Source organism: Dinoponera quadriceps, unplaced genomic scaffold (genome assembly GCF_001313825.1).
Source record: "Dinoponera quadriceps isolate SergipeBrazil2010 unplaced genomic scaffold, ASM131382v1 scaffold3926, whole genome shotgun sequence".
Classification (NCBI taxonomy): Eukaryota; Metazoa; Arthropoda; class Insecta; order Hymenoptera; family Formicidae; genus Dinoponera; species Dinoponera quadriceps.
In genome coordinates, this window is record NW_014558006.1 from 186,536 (window position 1) to 208,855 (window position 22,320).

The window sequence follows — 22,320 nt, forward strand, 5'->3', positions numbered from 1 at the left end:
CCCCCACGTATAATGTTACACGCAATTTCCAGTGAAATGACGGCGTGACAACGTGCAGAATGCGTAAGTGTGATACACACACACGCACACACTGGAGGGAAACCCCCGAAATTGTCACCGAGAAGGAGGAGGCACGTCTCCTGAAAGAGGCGCGCGCGCGGCGCGGCGAGACGCGAATTGATCTCGTCGATTTTACGCGAGCCACTCGACTTTTTGAAAGGTGCGCTCCGCACGCTGAACATCGCGTACGCCTTTTTGCTTCGGTAACGAAGAGAGAAGGAGAGGAAAAGGTGAAGGGGAAGCATGAGGAGAAAGAGGAGTCGCAATCGTGACGGCGGATAACGGCGAGAGCGGCCGAAAGAATAATCGATGCTTCCGTGCTTACGGCATCGCCCGCCGTATATTACGAACGATTCTCGCGTTGTGATGCAAATACGGCGGGTCGAAGCGGTGAGAAAACTTTAAGAATCCATGAGCCGTGAATAGAGAGAGTCGCCCCACGACACGATAGAGCCCCGGCGATGACAGGGAAATCGGCGATAGCGCGCTGAGAAGAAGAGGAGAGTGACAGGACGGGGTTTTTATTGTTATTTCATACTTTACGCCCCAGATTTTCGACCTGTTTCTTCACTGGGGAGAACGTGTTCGGCGAATAAGAGGCTGACGTAATTTCGGCATGTTCGATCGTCGATGCCGCAAAGAGATAGGAAGACGCGAGAATCGCCGGCGTGCTAATAGCCGCGTGTCAAAATTTGGATACTGTTTCGACGTACGATAAAAATAAGCATCAATTGAGAAGTGAATGTGATAAACGGTGAAAATATGCAAAAGAATTCTGATTTCCGCTTTTCGCGCCTAATGATAACATATGCCATTCTTTATAATCTGGTAAAAATGTGGAATGTGTTAGAAAAATTCTAACACATTTCAGTGTTTATTTTCGGTGTGATTTTTATACAATTTTTTATGTAAAGCGTCCCTGATGATGTATATACCCGCAAAATGACCCGGAGAACATAAAAAATGCTTCAATTGGGCCCACTGCCATGCTATGTTTTGTTATAATGTTGCTAGTATCACTCATTCTTAACTCCCATGATTACTTTATTCATAGATTTATTTAATCGTACAAATAGACAGTAAATGAGATTTTCGTGCCATATATAAGACTGTCAGCAGTAAACAAGTGCTTTAATAAAATCTATGGACATGGTAACTGATGAAAGTACCAGAATTATGGAAAAAAACTTACTTGACAAGATTCCCACAAATTTTGTATTCGGCACATTCATCGTTTGCCATATTTAGTTCTCAATTCAAGACTCATATTCTCATATACAAACAATATATAATCTTATATGAAAATAAAACCTGCTTTTATGGGGAAATTCTATATTGATCCATTAAAAGTATCATATTCTTGTTATTCAAGCATAATGTTCATGAATTGAGGGGAAAAAATATTGGATAAGAAGAACGGCATCAAAAGTGAGAATTGTATCAATTCCAAGATGTCGTTCTTTCTATGCAATATTTTTTCTCCCAAGTCATAAAAATTATTTTTGAATAGCAAGAATATAATATTTATAGTAGACTATATATAGAATTATTCTTCGTGTAAGCAAATTTTATCTTCATATAAAATTATATATTTTTGCTTATATATGAAAATATGAGTCTTGAATTAACATTAATTTTTTCCGTGCGCTCTTAAGGATAGTTCGTGCTTACTCAGATGATTTATGAACCAATAAAAACCTACGATACTGACACACACTGTAAGAGAAAAAATCTAAGAATTGAAAGTTACTTATTTGCGACAATAAGAATATATTTACTCATCGAGATACATATTTTTACACGAACAGAAAATTCTTTTCAAACGAAAAAATATATATTTTCTTAAGTATATAACTTTTCTTGAAATTAATCTACATACTACCGATTTAAATAAAAAAATATATATAGAGATTTAAGCAAATATCTTACATATTGTACTCATCGAATATTTTTTTATTTTTACACTGGAAAAAAAACCTACAACATTTTAGTAAATATTTATATTATATATTAATGAGTATTTGAAAATATTATACTACTTGAGTAATTATATTACTTGGTTTAAGTAAATATTACACGAATGTAATACTTTTTTCTTTCAGTGTATATATTTTTTTCTCTAGTGCACTCATTAACTTCTCTCTTGAACCTTTAATTCTGCAAATTTAATTTCAACGCTATCTTGAACAAACTATTTCGAACTAAAACAGCAGAAACGAAAATTTCATCATCGGAAGCAAAAAGTGGAAGTAAATTATATTAGAACTGAAACTGTGTGTGAACCTATTCCTCCATATTAGCTCCTACTTACATGTAGAATTAAAGATTCAACACAAGGCCGAAATTTCGACTCGGAACGAATTGTCCTCGTGTGTTTGTCGTCGCCGTCGTCGAGACTCGCGAAACTATACATTTCCACGAACTTGCAGAAAGACGATCTACCCTTTTCCAAGAGCGGCGAACGAATACCGAACACGTTGAAAGTGGAGTAGCTCGTCGGATGAATCTCTGGAATGCTTTGTCTCTTTAAGCGAACGCCTAAAGAGACGAAGCAATTTTCGAAGGATCGCGATTACGCGACGTAACGACCTTACGCGAGCGTCCATGGCCGACTTTCATTCGGTCCGTCCGTGCCTCTTTCAGTCTATGTATGAGCGCGCGCGCGTACAATCGTCGCGCGACATTCGATCACTCGATGACGTTAAGTAAAAATTCGCGAGGAACCTCGGCGGGCCCGTTCCTGCGGCGACTTCCGTGTCGAGTTGAGAAAACGAACGAGTTTCGAGACTACCGGGGCCTCCCTCGGACCGGTTTATTATAATTTCATAAGCTGATTTAAATGAAAAAAGGAGGAGAAAAGGAAAAATTGTAGAACGAGAGTAGCAAGTCCCTCTCCCTCTCTCTATCTTAATTGCAAAATTTCCACAATGTGCTTTTCCTTTTTCAGTCTCGCACCGCTGAAATCCTAATATCAGCGTCTGCGTTTTTCGACTCGCCCGATGCGGGCGTCTCGTAAATAAGTTAAGTGATGCGAATTGAACGCGCGCGCGAGTCTCGGATATCTCGGAGTGAGCGAGATTTCGCGACACGTCGATCGAGCTGAAGTTTCCATTCCGGGAGGGGAAGCGAAATCGTGTTTCGCGAAAGTATCCGGGGGGCTTATTGTCGGCGGCAAGATTGGAAATTATCGGGAATACGTCGCGAGCACGGCACGCGGCACGAAAATTTCGCCGAGCTGGAACGAGCGGGACTCGCGTTATGCATGTTCGACGGCCCGTTATCTGGAAAACCTTTTGCGCGATAAGAGCGGACCCTCGATAACGCGTTACAAAAAGGCGGGCGCAACGCCCTGATAATGCCCCCGGCTTCTTTCTCGTTGCGCGCCGCCGCACGATAAATCCTCGGTCCGTGCGCGATCGCGCCACTCTAAGATCGTAAACTCGACCGTTCTACTCGAAACGCATCGATATGAAATTATTCGTCTGGTTGGACCGCTTTTTTCCCCGATCGAGACAACGAGGTGTATCTTTCGCGTCGAAACGCCAATTAAAAATTTTAATGAACGCGCATTATAATATCGATAAATATAAAGACGGAGAAATCGAGTCAAAATTTTGACACACTTGAGGATAATTAGAGCCCAAATAGCTTATACTCGTAGTATAGAAAAATAGTCAACATTTATTTTCATGGTGCTGACAATTGTTAACTTCTCTCTTAAATCTTTAATTCTACAGATTTCACTATAATGTTATCGTAAAATAATCTATTTTGACGCTAAAAGCAGCGAAAACAAAAATTTAAGATTTTGGCAGGTTAAAATATGAATAAACTGTATCCTAGAAGCTATTTTGTTATCTTACCTCCCTAAACTGTGTTGTATAATTACGATTAAAATAAAGCCAATATTTCAAATCAGAACTGTATAATAAAATAGATTTTTCGCACTTCATGGAATTTATAGAAGAGAAGAACTATATTTATATTTCGATTACTCTGACGCGGATTTTTCTATAAATAAAAACTTTAAATGTTAACTCGGAGAGAGTGAGGCAGCTAATAGCTGGTATATTAACGGCTTAGGATATCGCGACAGCCATTGGCTGGTGGATTTATCGTCTGTGAGAGTGTTAACTTCGTGGGCGTTCGCGCTCGTTTCTCGACAATCGTCGTAACGCATCGTTAGGCACGGTAGTTCCTTACGCAGACATTAGCCGGTAGAAAGGGTCGTCCTGATAATTCGATGGCTTCGAGAGCCATCGAATTTCGCCCACGCCGAGCGACGACCGAGCGATCATAACGACGACGAAGCATCGAAGAGCTAACGCAATAAACGATGCATTAAGTTGAAGCGAACCAGCAATGACTGCTAATAAGTCGCGAACGACGATCCGAGGATGACTACACGACGGACCGTTGAAGCACGCGCCTTAAACGACCGATCGATACTCTCATCAGCTGACTTTTCACCGTAAGAAATTTATGGTAATCAAATCTCTCTCTCTCTCTCTCTCTCATACTCGATCCGAAATTTTGATACTACTTTGAAGCTCTTGAGAATCATTTTATACTCACTTAGACGGCCTATTGACCAGTAAAAACCTACTTTGACGATACTACCGTTGTTAACTTTTCTCTTAAACCTCCAAATTTACAGATTTAATTATAATAGTACTACTGTAAAATGATTTATTTTGACGCTAAAATAGCGAAAACGGGAATTTAAGATGTCACATAGAGATCAAAATTAGGGTAAATTATATTAATTTGAATTGAAATTGTATATATGTGGACTTATTTGCTATCTTAGTTTCCTACATTGAAAGAAAAAAGTGCTATCGTTCAAGTAATATTTAGTTAATCCAAGTAAAATGATTACTCCAATACTTCTTAGCCAATATTTTTACTAGAAAGAAAGAAATATAATTGATGTACAACTTGATGTTTCCTTCGTAAATGGAGATTTACCTGTATGTTAAAACAATTGCGACAAATATTGAATTCATAATATTGAGAATATCAGAATTTATTTTTAAAAAACATCTCTAATTGGACGCAAAAATTTAAACTCAAAACCACTAGGTTTCTTCAATGGAAAGAGTATTACATAATTTTAGTAAATGCTCTCTAAAACTTACCATTTTATAGAACCATTTTATACTAACATTCAGTAACTCATTTATAATATTACTTTGCATGTGCAAGTAAATACTTATTACAAGCTAAAAATTAAAATACACTTAAATTGAGAAAAATATTATTTGGTTTAAGAAGCTGAAAAAGGGAAAATTACGTTTACTTGATTGCAGCCCTTTTTTTCTGTACGTTGTGTTATAGAATTAAAGATTCAATACGCACAAAATTTCGGAGCGCTCCTCCGTGAATTAAATTCGGAGTGCGAACTATGAGAGAAAAGAACAGAAAAAGAGACAAAGACCATCGCATTACCCCGGACATAGACTCTCGTCGAATCTACGTAATCGAGATCCTCTGATCGCGATCTATTCCCTATCTCTCTCTCTCTCTTTCTCGCGGGTACGGTGCAATTTCTCGATAAGAAACATCATTGGCAACCCAAGGAGACCACCGTTCAGAATTCAAGGCGCAGCCGGTGGGTTCCGAACGAAATAAATAGAAATTTCGGCATGGGAAGTATCGTCTCCCCGCGCAACCGAGCGACGATATACGCCCCCTCCTCCCTCCGTGGGCGCTAACCGGACCATCGATCGACGCGAGGAAATACGTGTACGTACGTCGCTCGGGAGGAGAATTCGCGATGCAACCATCGGTGGACATTGAAATTTCTCCGGTATATCGCGCGTTCCAATTAAAAGCGCCGGACCGACGTAGCAAACTTCAAATCCGGTTGGCTGGACGCCTATCAATTAACCTCCGCGGTCAACGTGCCAATAAAGGCCTCCGTGCACAACGTGCAAGTCCCTGTCCAAACGCCGGCGACGACCGCACAATTCCCAGGTTTCCCCGTGCGAGCTTTGCTGCTGTTACTGCGAGCGAAAATACACGCGTCCGGTCAAAATTGCACGCGCTCTCGCAAGCGAGAGAAAGCGGGAAAGAGACAGATAGAAATAGAGAGATAGATAGATAGATAGATAGAGTGCGAGAGAGAGGTGGGGAGGGGGGAGGAGAAGGAGAGCCCGGCTCGTTGTGCACACGAAGCGTCGGACTTCCGCAATATTTGCCTAGACCTTGCGTCAGTGTGGAAAAAAACCGCCAGACAAACATTTGCGGGTCCTTTAATCTCTAATTATTAAATCACACACGCGTCGCATACTCGCGCGCGCGCCAGTCCGCTGCGACGCAATTTCGAGGGCCGACTCTCGTGTAGTGTTTTATTCTTTTTCGTCCCATTTTTTCGGTGCTGGGAGATGAACGTAACGTGAGCTCCATGAAAGTTCAAAACACACATAGACATGCGTGCGTGCACGTACATACATATACAGACTCGGTCATGATTTCACGTAGCCATGTGAAGCGCCGTAAAATCGTTGCGAGAGTTTTCGACGAAAGATATTAGAGAACGCGAGCAAAGAATTATATATATAGTTATACGTCGTAAATGGGAAATGGGAAAAGTTCCGAGGGCAACGGCGAGAATAGCGAAAATGGCGAAAGAGACTCGCTATTGTATCGAGAATAGCAGCAAGGACACGGTGATCCGCAAATAAATTCGATTGAATTATAATTGAATTTCATCGGAATCGATTCGAGCGGTTCACTCGCACCGAATTATCGCAGTATTCTTCATTTCTCTCTTTTTGCGTGCCCACACACACACAAAGAGAGAGGAAGAAAAAAGGAGAGAAAGAGAGCTGCTGCTGACTCTCTTCCCAAGTCCCTTCCCACATGTTCCTATCGAACGTTCCAGCAAAACCGCTGGAAACGCAAGGAGCGCGTGTTTCAAGAAATTTCTCACCGCGATCCCCGCGTCAAGCGCTAAAGTCGATGCCACTCGATAATTGTTTCTCCGCGCGTTTCTCAATTTATTTTAGTTATCGTTTCATAAAATCGGTTCCGGGGGAGACGTCGCCGAATTCGCGACGGAGTGCTCTGGGTGGAACTCGAAGGGACGCTGCTACTCCTGCGACTTGATCGCGTCGCACGATCGTGAATTCCGCCTCTGTATTCGATTATATAAAAAGATTCCGGAGAACAGGTGTGGGTTCAGTAGACCCGAACGTGGCAGCCGAGCAACGGTTAAACATAGGTTCGCGATATTACTACGAGAAGGAACGACAACGAAGAATGTCGCCCACTTCGTGCACCGAAATGTACGAGCGATCGCTCGCGTGATCGCGAAACGTGAGGAGGAAGCTCGCGGACGCACGTGCGTCCGGCTCCGCTATCGAACGTCTCTCATCGAGCTGCCCTTCCCGGAGGAACTGGTCGGTCGGTGCGAATGTGTGCCTCGCGACCGCGCCTCCTCGCGTGCGTGTAATAGAACGGTCCCTTAAATCTTTTAATCTGAGGGTGCTGCGGCAGAGCTGCGCCGCGGCCTGAGTAGGTAGGTAGCGGTTCTCGCGCGCGCGCGACCGAAGCGGCGAACTTCAGTCGGTCGCGTTAACTCACCGTTGCGCAATCCAATTTGCGCCTCGCCCAGAAATTATGCGTGACGCACACACGCTCGTGAATCGTCCGCGCGACCGCCAGCGTGCAAGAGGCGAGACAGGTCGCGACGTCATGGTGTGGCGTTATTTATGTTTCGTGATGTGCAAATAAAACCGATCCGGGAATCTTTCATTCCAATCGTCGCGTCTATCGCTCGACGATCCGCTCGGCATCGTCGATTGGCGAAGCCGCGCGCAGTCGGCTACCCGAGATGGATTAATTCCCTTTAAATGGGTTAAATAAGGCGTCGCGCGTCTTGGGGACTGTTAAAATTTAGGATGAGAAGCGCGTCGTCCAATCATCCGTCACGTCGGCACGACATTTACGATTTCGAGCTCGATATAAATCTCTCTCTCTCTTTCTTTCTTTCTTTCATCCTTTAAAATTGTATCCGTTGTGGAAGCGTGCCGATTGAATTGCGGGGCTTGAATATAATTTGCACATTTTCAGAACTAAATTATATTTTACTTTACTTTGGAGAATTACCAATGATACTTTCGCCGATTATACTTTGTTAGTTGATTATGCGTGATAATTACATGATCGCACGATTATATTTTATATTTTTATACGCTTGAGTGGAGTTATCTCAGAGCGTTGAAAAAAATACGTCTTATCCATCCCTTTCTCACTTGCGAATACATTTATCGCGAGCGACGCACCATCGAATTGCATTTTCGCAGAATGATTAATGACGTCGTAGCTCTGCCCGACCGTGCGTGGGTCGTGATTCGCGTCCGAATATATCGGAGTCGAAAGCGCGAAAAGTTTCATTGAGAATCGCCGCGGAAAACGTGCCGCTAACGATGACGACACTTCGTCGACGCGCGTTCAACGCCAATAAACGCAGCTGTGCCAGTTAATCTCCCGAGTCGACATTTTGGCTCTGTACTAAATCTTTAATTCTACAACACAGTAGAAACCAAAGTAGCTAAATAGGTTCGGATCCGATGATATAATTTACTTTTCCTTTGACCATGAAGATGTCTTACATTTCTATTTTCGCTGATTTAGCGTCAAAATAGATTGATTTTTACTGTAGCATTAAAATTAAATTTGTAGATTTGAAAATTCGAGAGAGAAGTTAACAGCGGTCGTCAAAGTAGATTTTTACTGGCCTGTAAGCCATCTAAGTAAGCGCGAATTATCCTTAAGATAGTTGGTCTGTAAATTTATTTCCTTAGGGATCTTTTCAAGTTTTAACAATATACTAATCGAAACATAATCTACACGTATGCAAAATTAGGAAAAGAACAGCCACACCGAAGCTGAGATAATTTAAGTTACTACACTATTTACACATATCCTAAGTACGAAAATGGTCTTTGATGTCACGTTATTAATTCTAGAGAACGAACTATTCTTACGGTTTTAGTGAAAAACGAGAAGGCGGTAAAAGATAATTGTAGACATTTTATTAAAAATAATCATGTAGTTTTCCAAAAATTAATATATAAAGTACACAATTTTTGATAACAGTTGAAGTATATGGTAGCTAACTTGTAGAAATTTTATGAGATCGCAAACATATTTTCCTTAGTGCTTCTTAGTTATATATCATTTTAAAGATAGAATCGTTAAATAATCTTAAAGATCTGTGAGCAATACGTGAAAATGCAAAAAAAATATAAAAAATACGGAAAATTCCGACATCACAATCATTTCCGTAATAACGCGCATTCGTGTGCATCTATCGGGGAAACGCACACGAAAAAAAAATGTTGCATCAATAGAATTTCCAACAGCACACCTAATTGAAATAAATATTCTTGATTTAATAATAATATCATTAGAACTAATACTTTAATTATTGAAGCAACACATAACATAATACATTACGTAATAGTTTTAATGATATTTGCCAGTGAATAAGATTTAATCCAATACTATTAGAAATTCTATCGATTCAATATTTTGAACCATTTTTGAAGCATTTTGAAGCATTTTCCCCCGTGTATGATATATTTAGGAACATATGCCTAACACGGGCAGTCCCAGGCAAAAATATTACACGTCAAACGCAAAAAAAAACCATTATTTTTTTATAAGTTTTTGATGACATTATACGAATTTGATTGACATTCTTTTGCTATAATATCAAAGATACACATCATAAATCATATTGGTAAACATTTAGCACAGATTTGTCCAGTTTTTTTTGTGTTGTATTAACAATTACTTTTCCAACAGTTGTCGAACTAACTACCTTAAAAAAGTGTTAAAATTTCGACTCTCTCTTACATCGCATCTCGCAGATGATTTACACATTATAGATCGAACCCTGTTTCAGACTGTGACATTTCAGCACCGAGACATACCGGCACACTAAAGGTGGAAATCGTGATAGGTGGAAAAAATGAGCCGCTCGCTCGTGATAATTCAGCGTACGAGTAATCGGCGCGCGTATAATCACGCGCTATGAAACGTTCGAGCGGACGGACGACGAGCAAGCAATACAGCATGCACAGCCTGCTGCGTGGCTAATGACGGCTCGCACGAGGCATTATCGGCGAAAAAGAACGGTACCGACTCGCGCGATTGCTCAATAATCCGTTCACACGAAAGCAGCGGCAGCGACCGCCACCGCCGCCGCCACCAATCTCGCGAACCAATTTCGATCGCGAGCGATGCGAATCGTCAGCTGGAAACGCGAGGACGGGAGACGCGGGAGCAGTTTTCACGCTTTTTCTTTTTTCTGTAATACGCAAGCGAACTTCATCACAACTCCACGGCGCACTCTTAACTTCTCTCCCTCCGGTCCTGTACTTATAACGGCGATTTTTAACGCGTGCAATTAAAAGTTGCTTCAACTTTTAATAAAAGAAAAAACAAAAAAAGAAGGAAACAAAATATATACATATATATAGTTTTCTTTGTGTGTCTCGCGAGGAGACGTGCTTCCTGAGAGAACGCTGTGTCGCGTTATCCCGCAGTTTCAATCGTCTCGCAATCGCACGAATATCGTGCCGCAATTTTCCGACACTCGTGTCGCGGTCAGCCGAGTAACGACCAGGTGTGTTGGGGCGCGACGCGACTTCCTCGCCGAGGGACAACCTCCTCGGGATCGCGCGATCGCTCCGACACTCGTTCTCGCGGATAGAGAGGAAAGAGGAAACGGTCGACAACAGGCTGGCGCGGTTGAACAACATGCGAAGAAACCGAGGGAGAGGGTATTCTGCCGGTCAGGTGCAACATCATTTTCGCGAAGCACGCCCGCCGTGCCATCGATCGTTTTCAACGCTCCGGTCAGCATATACGAAGCGAGACGCGAGCCGAGCGGTACGATTCTCGCTTCGCCAAAGTGCGAAGTGACATGGCGAGCGAACCAACGAACGTACGAGCGAAAAAAACTGAAAGAGCGAACGAGAAAGCAAACAAACGAAAGAACGCGTGAGCGACCGAAGGAACGAATGAATAAATAAATGAGCGAATGAACGGACAAAAGGAGGAACGAACGAACGAATGAATGGCGGAGCAAGACGGACAGGGGAATGAACGAAAGAAATAACAAATAACCGGGATAATGAAGGAACGAAGGAAAAAACGAACGAGCGACCGAAGGAAAGAAGGAACGAACGAATACAGTTCACGAAGGGAAAGGCACCATCGCCTGGCTCGCTCGCAACTTACCAAACGGAGTCCTCGCAATCCCCTGCTTCGTCGACCGGCGTGAGTCGCCTCCTCGCGGACCGTCTTCCGCTTCGTCTCCGCTGGAAATCGCCGTAACCTCCTCGCCAAACGCCACCTCGCTGTCTTCCACGGCCCTTCGGGACGTTGCGTCGATCCGGACGAGCGAACGTATCGGCACACATATACGACACAATATACTCTACGCGAGCACGACGCGCCCCTTCTCTCTTCTTCTCGCGACGGCGTTATATCACAGTCTTCATTACTTCTTATTAATTCTTCAATTATGCACTCTCTCTCTTTTTCCCTGTCTATCCACCCGTGTGTCCGGCCTGGTTCTCTCTCTTCGTGGCGTTCGCTGCCTCCGTGATCCGCAATTTCGTCCGGCGCGTTTGTCGGTACCGGCAGCGATGGGCGTCGAGCTCCGCCTCGATAGATACCTGAGCCTCTCTCGACCTAACCTAATATCGAGAGACGGCACTGGCGTAGTTCCTCGATTCCGCGGAAAGGTTATTCGTCGCAACGAGCGACAGAGAGAGAAAGAGGGTCGTCGTTGCCGTGCGTGGCTTCCTCCGCTCGACGTCGGAGAAGCTTCGGATGTGTGTTCTTCTCTCGTGCGGACGTACACGATCGACGGTACACGGTGTGTGTCCCTCGAGCTGTGACGTTTCTTCCCGTCGATCGTTAATTTCTCTCGCCTGTACACCTTGATCCTCGCCTCTCTTTCTCTCTCTCTTTCCGTCTCTCCGCCTCTCTCTCTCTCTCTCGCGGCGGTGCTCGGATCCTTCCTCGGAACGGCACCGTTACCTCCCTCCGGTGTCACAGCGCCAACTGACAGCGGCTGGTCGTTCGCCGGTACCCTCGTGCACAGCGGCGGACAAAGATCCGACGGCGCACGAGCGGCGGCGGAAACGCCCGAGAGCCGGCCAGTCAGCTGGCTCCCCGGTGGCAGCCGACTGCATCGGTCGTGCGCCGGTGCTGCTATCCTCCATTCCTCCGGTTCGATGACGGTCGTCCACGAACTTTCCCGAGTCAGCTGGCTGTGCGCTACGTCTCTCTCTCCCGCTGCCTGCCTGCTCGCTGGCCGTCCGGCGCCCTTGCCTTCCACCATCGTCCTTTCCTCCCTCACGACCGACTATACATTTCTCTCTCTTCGACTCCTCCTCGGCCCGATCATTCGCGCGCACTCGCAGTGTCCTCTCCGGAGCGCGCTATCCTCTTACTCCGACCGGAAGCGTCCTGCAGCAGCCGCTTTCTCGCGGATGTAATATCTTCGGCAGCGCGCCTCGAAAGCAGTGGCGGCTGCAGCTACCGCCGCTCGATGACGTGGACGAGGCTTCCATACGTGTGCGATCGGTGCGCGCGTTGCACCGACTGCAGCGCGAGTATGTGTTTTCCTAATCGCGCCGCATATCGGCCACGGTACGCCGCCGGCGGCGTTCGGTGTCACAAAAGAACAAAGAGGAGGAGGAGGACGCGTAACGCGTGAAAATTATGCGCCGGCGTCGCGGAAACGAAGCAGGAAGCGGCGACTTTTCATGTCGCCGTCTCTAGCCGGAGATCGTTTCTCTTCTTTCCGGCGGTTCCATCACGCCGCCGTGATCGACGGAATTGATCGACGCGCAGCGACGGTGCGCGCGGCCGAGCAGGACGATCATTAGTCAGAATTTATTTTTACCGCAGTGACGGAAAACGCTTGCGATAGTAACTTCGACCGGCGCGACCGAGGGACAAAGAGCGGATTAATTACTCTTTGTCGTGATCGTCGAGATTGTCGGCGGAGTGGAAAATCACGAGAGGCCAAGTTTTTCGAGCGGACTTCCGCATCGCCGTTGCTTATAATTCATATGCGCGCGCGAATTTTACGACGATACGTTCATTCAACATTTCAACGAGGCGAGGCATCGTCGCTGAAACGAAAAGCCTTCGGATTTTCCGTGCTTTCGTTACACACCACGTCGCAACATCGTCGCCGCTTTGGCATCGTGGCGAGGAATCTCGCTTCCTTATCGTCCGCGCGAGCTGCATGACAATAATCCGTCGAACCGTACTGCGACCAATTGCAATTTACTTACCGTGTTCGGCCAATGGGAGATCTCGCGGAGAGCAAACTCTCGGCCTGTCACGTAGCTCCGTTCATCCTCCTCGTCGTTGGCGATATTATCGCGATAACCGCGATGCCTCTTTCTTATCCTATGTGTGTGTGTGTTTCGGCGCATATCGCGTGATGCACGCTGACCGATAACCGAGCGCGATCGATATCGGGTAGTTCTGAATTTCTCTCTCCTTATCGCCGACTCGGAAGTGAGAACGCACCTCACGTTTTGCGTCGGCCCGACCGAGAGCGGCGTGTCGAATAAAATGTCTATTGCTCACGATGAGGCGGGAGGGAGATTAATATCGAGGAAATTATAAAAAGCGACGGAGGTTTCTCGCTATCTCGTTACGAGCTAAGCTCTTCCGTTACGACGACGGTAATCTTTTACGTCGCGCGACAGTTTCAGCGGCGGACAATGGACACGGTCCCCGGAGGGAACGAGAGAGAAAGAGAGAGGAAGAGGACTCGCGAGGGTCGGAGGTCACCAGAAATGCGCCACCACACCCGAGAGACGATGACTCTACGGTGAATTAGAAGGCCTCCCGCAGCGAGCGAACGCTCGAGGAAAGAAGACAAAGCCGAAAGAGGAAAACAAAGTTTCGCGCGATAAAGATCGCGTCTGCGAGCTGGCGAACTTTCGGCATCGAGGGGCGACAATGTTCTTCCGGTGCGACGCTGTCTAGCCGTAAATTGAAACGCGCCCAGCAAACACAACGCGAAAGCTACGCCGAAAATTAATTCTCCGCTCCAGAGATACGCGCGCGCGCGGCCGGTGTGATCTCGCGCGACTCGCGATCGAAACACGACGGAGTAGTGATTTTGCTTCAGGTAGTTAGTCCGTGACAATACTGTTTCAGAGAGGTAATGCTTAATATAGCACGATGAAGTTCGACAAATCTGTGGTAAATATTTATAAACATGATGATTTATGATATACACCTTTGACATTGTAGCGAGAAAATATCAATCAAACTTTGATAATGTTTCAAGTCGTAAAGAGATCATTGTTTTTTTGCGCTTTGACGTATAAAACTTTTGGCTGGAACTGTACCTGTGTATATTGAATATATATTCGGGTGAATATATCATACGTACTCCGATAGACACACGCAAATGTATGCTATGAAATGATCGAGACGTTTTCCCGTATTTTTTCTGTACTTTTCGCATTTCTACGTATTGATTGCGAATCTTTAAAATTACTTAACTATTTTATCTTTAAAAAGATACCTAAATCTAAGATACAAAGAGACATGTGTGCGGGTGCGTGTGTGCGTCTTACAGGTAACTGTCATATATTTCAACCGTTATCGGAAATTATGTATTTTACATATCGATCTCTGAAAAACTAGATAGTCAACGATCTTAACATTTTCCTATAATATTTCTAAAGTCTTTTCTATTGTCTTCTTCGTTTTTCATTGAGATCGTAAGAGTAGTTCTTGGCTGCTAAAATGAAAAACATGATATCGGAAGTCGTCTTGATATTTACAATACATAGTGTTAAATTTCAACTGTCTCAACTTTGGTCAATCTTTTTTCTAATTTTATATATATGTATTGATTGTATTTCTCGATTAATATATTGTTAAAATTTTTTGGAAAGGTTTCTAGGAAAGTTAATTTACGAACAAACTACTTTAAACAACAGTTACAATTTGTATTAATTCATTAAAAATTCATGCAAATTAAAACTAACTATATCCAATTATTTCGAATGAGATGTTATTTCAAATTATTCAATTAAGTTATTATTGAAAACTGAAGATACTCTCTTGATCATTAGAAAGGACACTCATGGCTGAGAGGATTAAAACAAGATATTATTTATTTGTTCGTTATTTATTTGTAAAGTTGACTCTCCTTTATGTCCTCGCGCCAATTGCCCAGGGTAATTTTTTCACCGAATAGGAGAAAGACCACAACGTGTGGCTTTCATTTTGTTTGCGAATTTCTCGATATTGACGTTAAAGTGTACGGAGATAATTGAATTGATTCTTTTATTGCGCTATGAGTCTCGTGCATTGGCTCTTTTTATGGCCCAATATTGGAAATTAATGTGCGAATATCGCAAAGCTTATTTCATTGTTTTTTTATAAGATAAAATAACTTTGATTATCTGTAAAAGATACTTAATCACGTTTCATATTTATATGCATACACAACGGTCAATCAATTTCTACCGTTATACATTTTTTTTCGACAATCTCTCCGCACTCTGTACGGAGTATGGAATCTCAGTGCGCCTCCCGAGACCTGTCGAACTTCATTGCAGAATTAGTCCTCCTCGTACTTGTCACAATCAAGATGCGTTAAGCTCGAGAGAGAGAGAGAGAGAGAGCGCTCCCGTAGTGTTATTCTTTCTTCTCTTTTTTAATGGAATCAGAAAGGCGTCGATATCGAAAGACAACTATATGTGATTCACGATTCACTCACTCTCTCTCTCTCTCTCTTGAAAGAGATCAGCATACAAACGTCAACGGATGACTTTGACTTGATTGTTTATGAGAACTTTGCGTCACGCTCCCTGCGCGATGCGAACGAGCGAGAGGAGCGGTCGCGATAGTCGGCGAGGGGTGGATTAGGGCGATCATTTGCGAGCACGACGGAGAACCCAGCTAAGTCGTCTCCGATGCGCGCACATGTAGGTTTGTAGCGCGAACACGGGGTGCGTTCTGTAAATCCCCCATTGTTCACCGAGCGGTCAGCTACGCCCCTCTACAGGCGAAAGGATTGTAATTTTACGATGAGGGGTGAGAAGAGAAAAGGAGAGAGAGAGAGAGAAATGGGGGAGAAGACCACCACCGGTTCCACCGGTCGGACCCTTAAAGGGGACAGGTCGAGCATCCTCGCTCGCATTGTGCTACGGCTTGAACTCCGCCCCTCCTGCCCTGCCACCCCCTTTTCTAACTTCCAACCGGGCCGACATTTTTTCCCCGCTGCATGCTTTCCTTCCCGCTCGCTCGCCACGAGGTCTCTCTCCTTTTCCTATTCCCGATTATGCTCGGGCCTAGTTCTTGCGAGAGCTCACGAGATCACCGCGGGGCAGCTGAGCGCGCCAAGGTCGAACGAGAACGAGTTTCGAAAGAGCGACCCAGTGACGCCCCGGCTGGTTGCGCAGCGCAGGAGGACGACACGTGGCGTGGCGCGCGCAAAACAGAGAGAGAGAGAGAGACCCAAGCTGAAAGAAATTTGAGAGATCGGGCAGACCTTTCTTACTGACACGTCGCGCACTCTGACCCCGGGGGGAATACAGCCGCGAGAACAATGCCGTTTTCCCGAAATTAGTCGAAACCGAAAGGTTTCGAAAGCTGCTTCTTGAAATCCAAGGAAACAGGGGCACCTGTGCAGTATCCGGAGTGCATTCATTCGAACAGTGTATTATATGTGAAAAGCAGTGGAATCGATTATAAGTATATTACCGTATAATATTAATAAAATCTCGTTGAAAGGATTTAGTGAACACGCTGATTGCCGTAATGGTCACTGGTGACCGGCACTATGATACTACCACCGTGTCTCGTTGACCGGTAAAGGCCTATTTAGACAAACTTTAGACTTCAGACTTTTGCATAGTCGCATAATGTATATGTAATATATATGCAGAAGAAAATTGATCAATCATGCGTTTAATATAAAAGACGTCCTTTTTCTGCACGGATCATTGGTTGATTTCCTTGCATATGCAATATGCAATATGCGATAATGCAAGTTTATCTGAATAGGCCTTAAGTCAGCACGTGACTTCTTTGACGTAGGTATTCTCGCGTGGATTTGATCTACATTTTAATTTATTCATATTTTATAAATAAACCATATTTTAGTATATTATATTATATTATTATATTATATAACCAAATTTCTTATTTGTATTTATAAATAATTATAACCTGAGGCATGTTTTAAACATAAAATATTTTCTTAAATATTAGAAGTCCATGTTTTCAAGTGTTTCCTGCCATAATATATTTGTAATAACGTAAATAATTGATCTCAGCAAATACATAGTTTACAAATTACGCAGTAAATACAAACATTTCAAATGATCAAATAAATTTGAATTATTATTGCATTTCAACTTCAAGTATAAACGCGCAATATATGAATATTATTTAAATAATATGATTGTTAAGCTAGCAATAATTCTGAAATTAATATTACTAAATTAATTAATTACATCACATCACTTTATTATATTATAAGTACATATTTGTCTTTTTACACGTCAATTTTTTACAGCAGATTGCTACAAAAATAACTAAAGATATCAACATTTTTATTATTTTTTTTTATTTTTTATCACACATTTTCTTATTTTTGCGAATAAAACATCTAAAAATGCTTAAGAGATTAGTTTAAAACTAAGCAAAACCGTAATATTTGTTACTTATGTTAACTATGGATTATTTGATAAAAGTAACTCTTATAGCAGAAATAAAATGTTAAACAATACGTTAAGTTGAATCACAGAAAATTATATACGTGCTCGCGTGAGGGACAAAGTGACTCAGAAAAGAAAACAACTGTTGTTTATATCTGAGATTCTTGGACGTTATTGACGTTACTTCGCTAAACCCCACTGTAGTGGTGGAGAGAAGGTAATAAAAGCGCAAGTGTCGCGGGCAAAAACGAAACGCAGAAACATTCATTCGTTCGTGCCAGGTCAGTTCGACTCCACGTATCCACTTACATGTAAAATATAATTAATTGTATCTTTCAAATTGTTTGTACAGTTAATAAAAAGCTAATGAAACGAGGTACATGTAGACAGTAAAATAACATTTTGTACTTTTGTTAAAATCGATCCGCGTTAAAAGTTTCGTGGTGAACTCACGACATAGTCGTGTGTCAATTTAACGTGATTGTGCTGTTTGAAGATATTGTGTAAAATTGAACATTCTTTTGCGTTGAAATAACACAATTTATATTTATAAATTTAACACGCACGGGAACGTGCGCGTCTTATCGCCGCGGAAAGATAATGCGACGGCTTTGGCGACGGACATTATCAATCGGAAACCGCTAGACTGAAAAAAAAACTCGGCCTCGTGTGTCGTGTGCTCGGTTCAAAGCTAAGAACCGACTGCATGATAGCGGCGACTTGCACTCGATTATTCGCTCACCGCCTGGCACCCTACGACCATTTACAAGTTTTAGACTTATTTTTCCTTAGTAACAGTTGTCGTCTGTTAATTTTTTATATATTATTTGCGTTACTTCACTGCACTACTTAACATATTCACTTTGTGTTGAATTAACACAAAAATTTGAGTGAACCTTTTGGAACATATGAAAAGTTAATAATTATAATAAATATTAAAATATATAAAAATTAAATTTAACATAAAATTTTGTTACCGAATATCTCAAATTATATTTATACACTGTACTTTTAGTATTCCAATCATCAATTTAGACTTTCGTACGAAATCAACGAAAGTCAAGCCCGGCAGTCAATGTGTTAGTACTAACTAACGGAACGCTACAGATTTTCCAGTGAAATTTCGCTTTCACTAGCCGAAATCGATTAGATGCGAGACTACGGGAGAAGCCAAATGAACGTGTTTTCACCCAAAATCAATGAGTACATTGCAAATCTAAGTTATTTTTACACTCATAAACGTCTCAAAATGATACACTTTGACTGAAGCTCTATTTTCACATGTTTTTTTTGTCGATTTAGTTCATGTCAATTAAAACGTTTAATCGCGTTAAATTAACACGTTAAATTTAGATGTGTTAACACGTCCGATCGTGTTAAACGACACGATTGAAAACGACAAGACATGTGTAAGAAATGTGTAAAAAGAACTTCGGCTGAAGGATTTGCAGTGTATTCGCCGATATCGGTGAAATATTTACGATTGATTTAACCAGAAACATTATTGCTGATTCGCTTTAAGAGAGCAGCGACCGGTACGTGGACTTTCGAGAATACCTGAGAAGAAGAAAAGAATTTCCCCGATGGGAGCCGGGTCACGAGCGTGTGCGAGAACTAGCGCGCGACACATACGTTGCACACAGAAGCCGCGATTGCGCAACGCCAACCGTGTTCGCGGCAGGTGCAATCGCCTCGTCACCCAAAGCAGACAAACTTCCATGAAATGCACTACCGCGAAGCGCGTTTCCGCGAAACTGCGCGCGTTTATCGGCTAACTGATACTGCAGCGAGAACCACCTTCTCAACGCCGCGCGGAAAAATTACATCGACGCGATGCGTTACATCATGTCTCTCCTCGGGAACGGAACGTGAGCACGCGATCCGCGCGACCGAGACAAAAAAATGAAATAAAGGAGAGAGAGAGAGAAAGGAAAGGGGAGGCAGAAAGTAAGAGAGCGACTGACGACGCAATCACTTCTTTTCGTGAAGCCACAATCGAAGGGTTTCGCGAAGCCCCGCAAACGCGGGGAAGGGTCCCCGGAACATTTTTAAAACCGCAGCGAATGATCGAGTCGAGTCGTCGGAAATTCCGGCGAGTTCCCGTCCGACTGCGCGCGTAGAAGATCCCCGAAAAAGGCCCGGAGGAACTTTCTCACATTGCCGTTTGTTAAGTGCTTTAAGTGCACCCAGCAGTGAAAGAAGGAAAAAAGAAAACGGAGAGAAAGATAGGGGGAGAAAGGATAAAGCATAGGTAGTACAGTAAACTGACGTAGGAAGAAAAGATTGTGTGCAAGAAATAAGCGGTAAGATTGCCGAGAATGGTAGAATATGACGAAGTCGCAATCAATCGTAAAGTTTTAATTTAAGACTCCTATTTCCTTACCCCATTTTTGCAACCATTTTGATTAACGACGTTAAAAGGGAGAAAATAAATATACCCTTAAAATCCCTGCAAAATATGTTGAAATGACAACATATTTATTTACCAAATGATATTTGCAAAGAAAATCAACGCAAGTCTGTATTGTGGAGACTTTCCTTTTGCACGGAAAATCGTTAAACAGCCGTCAAATTAACGTAACCAAATCATTAGAAAAAATCGATTGAAAAGTAGGTTGTGCGTCACATTAACTTTACGATAATTTCATGAGCCTATCTTTTTATTTCACGCATTTTGCAGGAATTTCAACCACTGTGTTTTCTCGCTTTCGACGTCCTTAATCAATATGACCGCGGAAAGAAACCGGGAGTCTTAAAACAATGTAATGTGAGCGCAAGTGAAGTCGGTCACTCGAATTTGAAAATTTCAGTCCTTTAAAGAGTCTCAAAAATCTAGAGCTTTCTATCTAGAGCTATTTAGAGCTTTGAAGAAAAATGCGCATTTAGAACGTCAACTGTGCGAGTTGCGCCTTATCAGGCTTTGAAAACCATATATTTCACAGACAGTGAACAGCAATATATCTCGACCTGAATTTTTACAATTCTTGCGAGACATAGGATCAAAAAATATAATAAAACCTAAAAGAGAAAAGCATAATTTCTTCTCTAGAATAATATTAAAAGTTTCAATCGATCGGTCGATCAACGATCATCGAGAAAACTATCCGATCTCGGCTGGCGATACGTTAGGATTATCACATTGCTTCCTTTAACCTTTCCGTTACGGTGTGCTTCAACTAAGAACCGTCCGCAAAGTGGAGCGATATTCGAGTGTCGATTGCTGGGACGAGATATCAGGAACAGAGTCACGCGGGTAGTTGCGCGCCACAAAGGTTTACTTCACACGCATATCGTATTGCGGCTATCAAATAATATTCCTAATAATTAATAAGCAGATTATATTCGTTTGAATGTGCCACAGCGCTTGGTTATTGGTAGCTTTACTTTGCATATATTTTATTCTTTTTATTGCGTTTCATTTTATTGTGTTTAATGTGTTTCATTTTTAAGATTGGGAAGCGACAATAGCTGTTATACTGATGACTCACCTTTTAATCACAATTTATTGCATTTATTTTATACATTTATTTATTTTTCTCTTTCTTTCGTGACCAATAAAATTATTATTATTATACATATAGATTCCACGTGGTCTACATATATGTGCGACGTTCGCGAATAATGTGCGGTTTTTTAGCCGGAATATAATAGAGCAACTTAAAGGTGGCAGAAATTACTTTTTAGCATTTCTGTGGCATGCAACACTACTGATATTAATTTATAAATGATTCTTTTCTTATTACGCCATATTAACAGAAAAATATATGTATATATTCAATTAGATAATATATATATAATATGTAATATTAAATTATATTGCTTGTTAGTAACAATAAATTAATAATATAATGAACTTCTTCAAATAAGAGAAATAAAATTTATTAAAACATGTACATTGCAACATGTACGTTTTAATAAATGGTATCATATTTTTATGGTATCATTTTTAATATGTTCAATTTGACATTATAATTTATTATTGTCTCTCTCTCTCTCTCTCTCTCTCTCTGTGCGCGCGCGCGTGTGTGTGTGTGTACGTGCGTGCGTGCGTGCGTGTGTTAATATGAAAAATAAAATTTTTCTTCAAATACTTTGTTTTGTTAAATTTGATCCTATAGAGAACGAAAAAATGTAAAAATGTAAAAATGTAAAAATTGGTTTAATAAAACAAAGTTTTAATAAAAGTTATAAAAGTAAAACATTAAATAATTAGAAAAAAAAACATAAAGGCACAATATTTCTTTTTACGATTATAGACTAATACATATATTATTTAATAAAAAAGATATCAAAACCGAGAGATTGCCGGGAACAATAATTATTAAAAACTTTTAAATATTGCAGTAAAAATCTCATATCAAGCTGAGACAACGTAACATTCGTTACAAAAATAACAGAACTATTTGCATAAACATTTGATCAAAATACTTGGAGATATATCGTTTCCGTGCTGAAATAATTTTGGAAACTTCCAATTTTCAGATATATTACAATAACGAAGTGAAAACACGTCTTCACACATGTA

General features: G+C 42.1%; 1 protein-coding gene across 1 annotated transcript in view; it reads right to left on the reverse strand.

The window, feature by feature from the left end:
- The window catches only part of LOC106749608 (growth factor receptor-bound protein 7-like), a gene marked incomplete at its 5' end in the record, with an annotated part of 141,019 nt that extends 129,247 nt beyond the window's left edge, over window positions 1-11,772 (reverse strand). The window contains one exon of the mRNA XM_014629258.1: window positions 11,317-11,772. Coding sequence (XP_014484744.1) covers window positions 11,317-11,772 — 456 coding nt within the window. The remainder of the gene's footprint in view (window positions 1-11,316) is intronic.
- Between the last annotated feature and the right edge of the window lie 10,548 nt (window positions 11,773-22,320).